This window comes from Anneissia japonica, unplaced genomic scaffold, assembly GCF_011630105.1.
Source record: "Anneissia japonica isolate Jap-2015-1 unplaced genomic scaffold, ASM1163010v1 scaffold287852_len814684_cov197, whole genome shotgun sequence".
Taxonomy (NCBI): domain Eukaryota; kingdom Metazoa; phylum Echinodermata; class Crinoidea; order Comatulida; family Comatulidae; genus Anneissia; species Anneissia japonica.
In genome coordinates this window covers 507,677-517,484 of record NW_022704998.1, presented here as the reverse complement: position 1 = coordinate 517,484, position 9,808 = coordinate 507,677, and the positions used below count along the sequence as shown (strand labels likewise).

The 9,808-nt window shown below is 33.6% G+C and overlaps 1 protein-coding gene across 6 annotated transcripts in view; it reads left to right on the top strand.

The window, feature by feature from the left end:
* LOC117105143 (TRMT1-like protein) overlaps nt 1-9,808 on the top strand; it is a 49,029-nt gene that overhangs the window by 5,155 nt on the left and 34,066 nt on the right. For all 6 annotated transcript variants that reach the window (XR_004444865.1, XR_004444863.1, XR_004444864.1 and 3 more), the window contains exons 5-8: nt 1,364-1,554; nt 2,817-2,895; nt 5,673-6,113; nt 6,688-6,846. Coding sequence is in view for 3 of the 6 variants with exons in the window: in XM_033246198.1 (XP_033102089.1) it covers nt 1,364-1,554; nt 2,817-2,895; nt 5,673-6,113; nt 6,688-6,844 (868 nt within the window). In the remaining 3 variants the exon portion in view is untranslated. The remainder of the gene's footprint in view (nt 1-1,363; nt 1,555-2,816; nt 2,896-5,672; nt 6,114-6,687; nt 6,847-9,808) is intronic.

Genomic DNA, 9,808 nt, shown 5'->3' with positions numbered 1-9,808 from the left:
CATGTCCACACAGATGGAACTGTTTGCATCACATCCATTGGAGCCAGTCATTTGCTCCTATTGAGAAATAAGTATACAAAAATTACAATAATGCAAAACCAGGTTTGTTAACAAATCAAAAATGTTATGAAACATTGGCATTTGCTGCTTTATCAATAACATACCATACTGAGATACTGTATATTTTATTTGAATTCCACATTTCAACAACAGCTGAAAGTTAGGTTTGGAGTAACATATGCATCATGTTATTGAGGCGTTATTGTTGTGTAGCCTAGCTTCTAGGCATACAGTATATCAATAATAATCTTATTGTTACAGGAATTGGTGTTGGCTCTGATGATATACTGTAGTGTTATAGCACATCACCTTTATTTGGACAGTGCAGTTTTTAGACATATTAGGCCTAGGCCTAGGATATTATGAAAAAATATGCACTAGCACAATTAAAAGTTAAAAAAAAATTAAAAGTCGCCATGGCATGACAAGTCTAGGCTAGTAGTAGGAACCTACTAACTTTACCGTCAGCTGGACAAGGCTGCGTGCGAACTCACCTGCTGCGGGACTGGAGCAGTGTCCCGGTCAGGAGTGCGCTACTTAGCTGCTGGGTAGACACTGACTGCTTCCTGGGCATAGGCCTAATTATAAACAAACAAGTCATCGGACTGATATACGTTTATTAATTCAATTGAATTATTCCTCCATGATTGAATTGACGTTGACAAAACCGTCTCTCTGTAACTGCGTACGTAAACGATCACAAAAACTCACGACTTCACACTACTGGACGTACGTATTGTCTAGGCTAGTTGTTCGATCGTCGGGGCGATTTTTCGATCAGCTGCTCGCCAAAAATTACTGGTCTTGAATATTAATGAGTTGGTTAGAAAATGCTACCAAGCTACTGAAAAAAGTGATCAGCCTCGTTTTCACCTGATTTTCCTGTCTCATCATATCATGTTTTGTTTCTGTAATTATCGTTACATCTCAACATTTTGAATTTTTTAAGTATTTTTCCCGAACTCAGGAAAGGTTAAATAAGCAATATATGGCCACTTGTCTCATCCCCGCACCCCCCCTTTAAATATATTTTTTCATAGTATATTTAATGACAGTGAAGAAAAACAAGAATGAAATGACATAAACTGTTTTAGCAAGTATAAAATAGTGATAGATCTGTGATATAATAAAAATCCAGTCTACTGCCCTCTATGATCAAATTTTAAATTTCTTTAAATTGAACTTGCTCAATGGTATAGAAAGTAACTTTTTTGAAGAGATTTTTTTTAAAATAGAAGATAAAGAAATATAAATAAACATTGTAAAATCGTATTTTTTAACTGTTATTTTTTCAACTTTTTAGAGCTGCAGCAAGATGCAATAAAGGAATAGAAGTGTTAGTATCTGTGGCATATGAACATTTCATTTTGGTTATGGTGCGTGTGGTACGTGGACCTCAGCATGCTGATTTGAGTGTTGAAAAGGTCCAGCAGGTCATCCATTGCTTAATTTGTGGAGACCGCTGCTTTCTTCAGGGAAACCATACTGTAGAAAGTAGGCAAACTTTATAGTAAAAGATCTTGCTTCAGTTTTTATTGCATTTTTATGTTTGTTCATTTATTAACTTATTTATTTATTCTTTTATCTATAATTTTATCGTTGTTATTCCCTTTGCTCTCATTTCCTTGTTCTTCACTTTTTGCCATCTCTCCCTTTGCGATCTCATTTGTCATCACTGTCTTTATCATCACATACTTTGCCATAATTCTCTTTGTCATCATTTCTTATGTTATCACTCCCTTTGTCATTAATTTCTCTGTGATCACCCCATTTGTCATTATTTTGCTATCATTCTGCATTCACTCATATTGTCACTACACTCATTACCATCGCTCCCTTTGTTATCTCTTTCTTTATCATCGCTTACTTCTCCATCTTTTACTTTGCCATCGTTCATTTACCATCACTCCCTTCACCATCGCTTTCTTTATCATCACTTAATTCACGATCACTCACTTTGCCATCACTCCCTTTGCCATTGCTTTCTTTATCATCACTTACTTCACCATCACTCACGTTGGCATCACTCCATTTACCATCACTCCCTTCACCATTACTTTCTTTATCATCACTAAATTCACCATCACACACTTTGCCATCACTCCCTTTGCCATTGCTTTCTTTATCATCACTTACTTTACTATCACTCACGTTGGCATCACTCCATTTACCATACTCCCTTCACCATTACTTTCTTTATCATCACTAAATTCACCATCACACACTTTGCCATTACTCCCTTTGCCATTGCTTTCTTTATTATTACTTACTTCACCATCACTCATGTTGGCATCACTCCCTTCACCATTACTTTCTTCACCATCACACACTTTACCATTTACTCCCTTTGCCATTGCGTTCTTTATTATCACTTACTTTACCATTACTCACGTTGGTATCACTCCACTTAAAATCACTTCTTTATCATCAAATTTTCTTTATTCATAAATTCTTTATTCATTAATTCTGTCAATATAAAAACAATAACAATTGCAACAACAGATGCAATAATTAAATAAAAACACACCGATTGCCAGAACACCTTTTCCATTACTTAAACAATAACTTAACAACACAGAATGTTACTGTAATAATAATATCAGCCACAACAACTCATTACTGCCCATCATTATTTAATTTCATACATCAAACCAAAAAGTTCACTCATGCATGTATGGTATATTATATTTTATTTAAATATTTTTTTGGTATGCAATCCATATAATAGCAATTCTGTTGGACAATTTAACTTTCAGGTGACTATTACGGAAAGTTAAAATGCAATTGCAAGCAAACTTCACCTGGTAAAACTGCTGTGTTCCTTGGACCTGTCTGGTAAGAATAATTGAAACCTTTGCACCACTTAACTAATATGATTCTCTGATTTGCCCATATATTTCATATATTTAGATGTGGAATAATGGAAAATCAACTTTTAAGATAAACAATTAAATAAAATACAATTTGCTGTTTTAAATATATCCAATTACTTCAAGATTGTGTTTCAATGGATGTTATCTTTTGCTTTAGTGATACTGTATATTGGAAATATGAATGAAAATATTGCTATGATTTGTCTCCACTACAAAAGATTAACAAATTATTAATTTACAGTACTTGGCTATAATGATTTAATTTACAGAAATAGAGCAGTAATTGTAATAGTAGATAACATCCACTTTTTGCAAAATGGAGCTCAATCACTAAGTGCATAGAGGCATTTTCACATGATGCACTATACAAATCCAACTATTATTATTATTATTATTATTATTATTATTATTATTATTATCTAAGACATGATAAGGTAATATTAATTATAGTATAGTAGTAATAATTTCTGCGAAGCAGCCAATTCATATTCTTGACAGCAATTTGACGTCTGAAAGGTTATTGTTTGTCAAAAAACAAGGGCCTAAGACAACTGAAAAGCGGAGTTTCCTTCTTTCGTTCTGCCGGGTAAAATCAATTACTTTAGGCGACGTTTGTAGACTAACCAACATGTACCAACGTCCGCATGTCACGCTAGCCTTATCCTACTCTAGGCCTAGACTAGCTATGGTGGTATACTAGGCCTAGCCTTGAAGGGACGAAGGTCCCAATGAAAAAAAACGTCGCTCCTTGATAGCTAACATTGTCTATTTAACATCACAATAATTCATTATTAGACCTATAGTTGTTTTTTGAATTGTACTCCACAAATCTCAGCTGATACCTCGCACAACTCGAGTAACGTCTCGTATCTTGTCGTGGCTCACTGGCTCACACTAGTGATGTCTCGCACTTCTGATCAAATAACATGCTGGCTCGCACTTTGGCAACACTCTTTGGCAGTCAACTCGTCGCTAGAAAACCCGCCCTTGGAAACTTGCCCCATAAAAAAATGTACACTTCCTAGACCATGCAATCTTCAAAATGAAAATTGTAACCTTTGGTAATCAACTACATTTTCCACATCATACATAGATATTTTTGAAACTTTATTAAAAAAAACCTAAACCATAATTCACCACTATAGACACTTTTTGACAAAAATGAAAAATTACGACTTTGTTACCCAATGAGAAGTGTTCTAATACTGTATAGACAATGGGTCGTGTCTCATATTATTTGTTATATTTTTATTATTCATTATTTTCACTTGACTCGCATAAATAATTTTGTTCGAAGAACATTTATATTCAGTTATACTTCGCAGCACTTCACTTGCAATTTGCAATTTCTAGACGCAGGGTTCCCGGAACGCCACCCTTAGCGGCGAGTGCGAAGCACGAATCAGGGTCAAAAGTGAAACGTGAAATATGGATATGGTTTTGTAGTCAGATTTGCGAGAAAAACTTCAGCTACTCATATTTCCTGACTGAGACGTCAGTGGGAGCTGTAATTTGTATGGCAAGGAGATTGTGCAACCCTTAATTCGTATTAAGGGAATTTACGCCCAGAAACCTTGTAGTTATTAATATTTTGGTTATAATAAAAAATATTCATTTTTTGGTGACGTCACACTCACACTATAGTTAGCATGCATGTAAGCTAGATTACGTCACCTTTTCCTGGTAAGGCAAACTATCCCGACGTGCTTTTTTCATGGATAAACAAACACCACTGCTTTGCTCATGGATGCCTTGTCCTAGAATCAAGAGCCGCATTGTTAGCATTGTATAATACGTACAAGGTAGCTCTGCAACTGAATTATTCTTAGTTATTTGTTTTTGTTTTTTTTAATTTTTATTTTAATTTATTTCTTTCGGAAGTGTACTTTCTATTACATATTATTGCACTGTCTAGTTAAGCCTGGGCCTAGGCCTAGCCCTAGTCTTATTAGGTATGCCTCATCGTCATCCGCTACACTGTACATCAGTAGCGCCCCCCCCCCCCCATACAGTACAGACCTTTGCTGGGCAACAACTGATTCAACCTTCCTTCCCAAGTGATCATGTATTGGCATATTGTTAGCTAACCAGTTGTGTGTATTTCTTTGTGAAAATGAGTACCGCTGCGTACTCATTTTCACAAAGCATTTGCATCCCCTCTTGGAAAGAAGGAACTTCGAAATAATTGTCTCCATATCTTCGCTAATTAAATTAATCACCGTAATTTAGCTTATGAATTTAGCTACCCGACAAACTCCGAACTTTATTCATTTGGCCTACATAATAGTTTCATCTTGCTGTACTTATACTCCAACAGACCATTTCCGGTCACACATTACTCTCCATGACACACAGCACCCCCTAGTTCCGTCACCTCTGGTTATAATTATAGTAGCAATTGTAAGAATGATGATAAAAATAGTGATAGTAATTTAATAGTTTTAATGATAATAGAAGTAGTGATAGTAATAATGGTTAAAATGATGATAAAAATAATGATAACCTGATAATATAGAAGTTTTAATGATTAATATCAGTGTTATATTATATTTATAAAATATGAGGTTTTTTAAACAAATAAATTACCTAAGAAAACCACTAAGAAAATTTCATTACAAGAAGATCCCAAACAAACAAAAAAGTAAAATCCCATAGGTTATCCATATAATTAAACTAACAAAATATCTAAAAGTAACAACATATGTAAATTAATGTATTTGTCCTGATTATTTTTTTCAGGTCTGGAAGTATTTTCAAAGCTGGCTTCATAAAGAAAATGCTGCACTGTGCTGAACGATTAAAGCTAAGCCCTAAAATAATAGAGCTTTTAAAAACATTACATAGTGAAGCTGTATGCAGTGATATTGTAGACTATGAGATGCACAAACACAATTCATTATCTGAGACACATATTCAAAAAGTTTCTTCTACTTTAAAATCTGCACCTGCTGATGTCTCAGTAAATCCATCCACAGCGAATGAATTTGGAAAATCTCGGCAATGCACACATCAAGATGATTCAAATTGTAGCAAAGTGTTGACCTCTAAGAGAACCTGCGTGGACGTAAGTGCCCCAGCAAAGAGGGTTTGTAAAGACGACAGTCATGAAACGCAAGTTCCTTTCCCCAGCTTCTACTTTAACGTCCATTTACACACAGCCAAAGGGAAAGATGCACTAAAGTAAGTTTATATTGAATGATGGACGATAAATTAATGTTGATGAATATGTAGAGAAATGAATATTCATATAAGGGATGTTCTCGTAAGTTCATGAAAAGATAACACTTTGAACATGTTACTCATAAAAAACATGCATTTGCAAGCAATTATATTTATTTCAGCTAAAAAGAATCATTGATTCTTTTCGGCACATGTACACCCACTCACCACTGGTGAAGGCTGCTTACTGGCAGCTGTGCTTTACACTGTTAGCTATTTATTTTACATTTACGTTACTCAATCTCATAGAATGTTGATAAGTAGTAATTTAATACTTTAATAAAATATCTTAGGGTTATCCGGATTTGATCATAGAATAAAAGATAAATATTATACATGCCATATTGTATTTTAAGAAAGGAGTAAAATTATTGAAGGAAATGAATGGCAATGAATCCAGGAGTTCATATCAGTATTAGGTCAGGTTACAGTATCTAGAAAACAGTAGGTATTTAATTTGTTGAGAGTATTTTCAAAACCATCTACAATTTAGATGTCATTGTTTATAAAATATTATTTTCTCTGAATTTCTTAGAATGAAGAAAGTTATCCAGCTTCTAAAACAGAATGGCTTCCAAGCAAGTAGGACGCACTTTGACCCTGTTGCTGTGAGAACAAATGCTAGTTTACAGGAATTTCTTAAGATTCTCACAAGTAATAGCTTACCCACGAGTACTATTGACAATGTGTAACGGTTAGTAACAAAAATCAAACAAATTAATTTCATATCTGTTTTTATTTGATTTCTAGAAACTGTCATTTATTTGATATTCATTGATAGTTATCAATGAATATATTTATTTATATTAATGTTATTATGGTAATTTTAAGAGATATTTTTTTATATAATTATTTTTTAGTTTAAAAATTAGCAAAGGCTAATTTCGGGTATTAAATATTAAAAATAATACAGTACAATACATTTTTATTCATCCAAAAACTGTATTTTTTTATTCATCCAAAAGCTGTATGTAGTATATTACTTTATATCAATATTTAGAGTCTATTTGGCAACTGCTTCCAAAGCTCACTTTGTGTGCTACCTTCTTGTGTTGAGATTAAATAGCAATCTTGTTATAGTGCCCCCTAGAGAGGGTTACAGCAATGTTAACTAAGTACAATATGTTTTCAAAACATAAAATAACTAGTATGTTATTTATTAGCATGTTAACACAATAAATAATTATAATAATAATAATAGTGTAGTTTTATATAGCGCACATATCCATCTAATGTAAGATTCTCAGGGCGCTTGATGTGTGGTCTAGGAACTCGATCTGACTTTCTTCGCCCCTAAGGTTCGCTTCGTGTTTGTGCTACCCGGTACCAGCAACTCTCGTCATCCATTCAATTTACAGAACTGGGTGTAGAGGGACAACATGAGCTGACAGCCCAGTACATGTTGTTGGTGAGCCACCTGCCCAGAACATTTACTATACAATTTCCAAAAAATTAATCACAAAATAAAATAAACGTTAACATTAATTGTAAACCAGGTAATAGACGGATTAAACACATGAGCACAATCAACGACTCGCACACAAGCTACTCATAACAACTTTCAATCAAATTTGAAAATTAAACTTAACTTGTGTATTAAGATACTACACCTCCAATTTAAGTAGTTGGTTTCCTTTCCAACTCAGCCAAGCTGCTAAACATGATTTTCTCATTAGGACAATTTTTGTATGGTATTGCATAATTAATACACAATTGATAATTGATATATTGAAAAATACCTTCATATTATGTACAGTATACTCATCGTATTTTCAAAATATATAATTAGACTTTTAAATTTAAAGTGGCAGTATAGTGTTACATTATTGAAATATAATCAAATATTAGAAACAAGGAACAATGATGTAAATATGTATTTGATTATAAAAAAAAGATTATATTTTGCAATAACAGCACATGCAGCTTAAAAGACAAAAGCAGCTTAAGCTATCCTTAGTAATCTGGTTTTGAAAAATGTATGCATTCAAAGATTACCAGTATGTAAAGGTCAAAACATCCAGATAGTTGAACTAAATTGGATTACACAATGTCCGTCATACTTCAGTGTCAAGAAAACGAGAACAATAGTAATCTAAAATAAGTCATAGCTAAATGGTTCAGTGAAATCGGAGAAAAGTATACTTAATCTTCGAAAGTTATGTAGAAGTATACAGTTCAGATGGATTGACATTCTTTCTAAAATTATCGTCTAAAAGAATGAATACTGCGCATGTATGGAGTGCCCTTATACACCAAAGATGCTTATTCAACAAACAGAGATGGCATTAATAATGAGAAAAAAAGCATGACTTGCTTGTAAAATCTATTTTAAAAAGATGTAATAGAAATCCAATTAAAACAATTAATCAAATATGTTTTCCAACTTACAATAAATAAGTTCTGCTTGTATGTATGCCAACCATGTAAGTTCTTTTTGAAAAAAAACCATTTGACGTCATGGGTCAACATTTTTCAGAAATAATATGATTAACTGCTAATATTGATGATAAAATACACTTTAGGTATTCAGTATAGAGCATCAATATAATATAGCAATAAATAAACAAATTATTTATATCTTAGCAATGACACTAGAGCAGGTCAAGGAACTATAGGCTTGATAATGATCTTGTTATTTTTATTATTCATACAGCGACTTTCCAGTACACTCCATTCTTCAATACCAAATATATTGTTAACCGAAACTAACCTTCCTTTTCTCTTTAATTACAACTTGCCTAAAGCTTTTCTTAAGTTTTTTTTTACATTAAAGTATTAAAGAAATCCAGCCTTGATTACAATGTTCTTAGTAACTTCCGACCAATCTCCAACCTTAGCTTCCTTTCTAAAACTACAGTGAGAGTTGTTGCTGCACAGTTACTTTCTTTTCTAACTGAGCATGAACTACTAGATATTCATCAATCTGCTTATAGATCTCACCACAGTGTTGAGACTGCAATTGTTAAAGTTCTCAACGATCTCTTATGCAACATGAACGAAGGAAAAGTTTCTATTTTAATCCTTCTCGATCTCTCGGCTGCCTTTGATACTGTTGACTACCAAATCCTAACAACACACTTAAGCTCATCCTTTGGAATAACTGACAAAGCACTTAAATGGTTTCATTCATATCTAAGTGATCAAACCTCATTTGTCGGCATTAAATGTGACAATTCTTCTAGAGAAACCTTGAAGTTTGGGCTTCCCCAAGGATCTGTCCTGGGTCCTATTCTATTCTGCATGTATATCACACCTTTAGGCAAGATAATTAGAAAACATGGTTTCCAATACCATTGCTTTGCTGATGACATTAGGATATATTTTTCAGTCGACCCCTTACATTCGACTGTTAATGACACAATATCTAAAGTACAAGTATGTCTGGATGAAATCTGCATCTGGCTCTGCTCTAACCTGCTGAAATTAAACGAAAAGAAAACAAGAGTTCATGCTGATAGGTTCGAAACACAATTTATACAAAGCAGGAACTCACCACATCAAGATTGGTGAAACTCTAATCAAACCATCACCCACCTGCAGAAATCTTGGCATTCTTTTTGACAATACCCTTTCAATGGTTCAACATGTGAACGCAGTTTTTGGATCTGCTCGTTTTTCCCTTCATAACATCAGTCGCATCCGAAAGAATATAAATA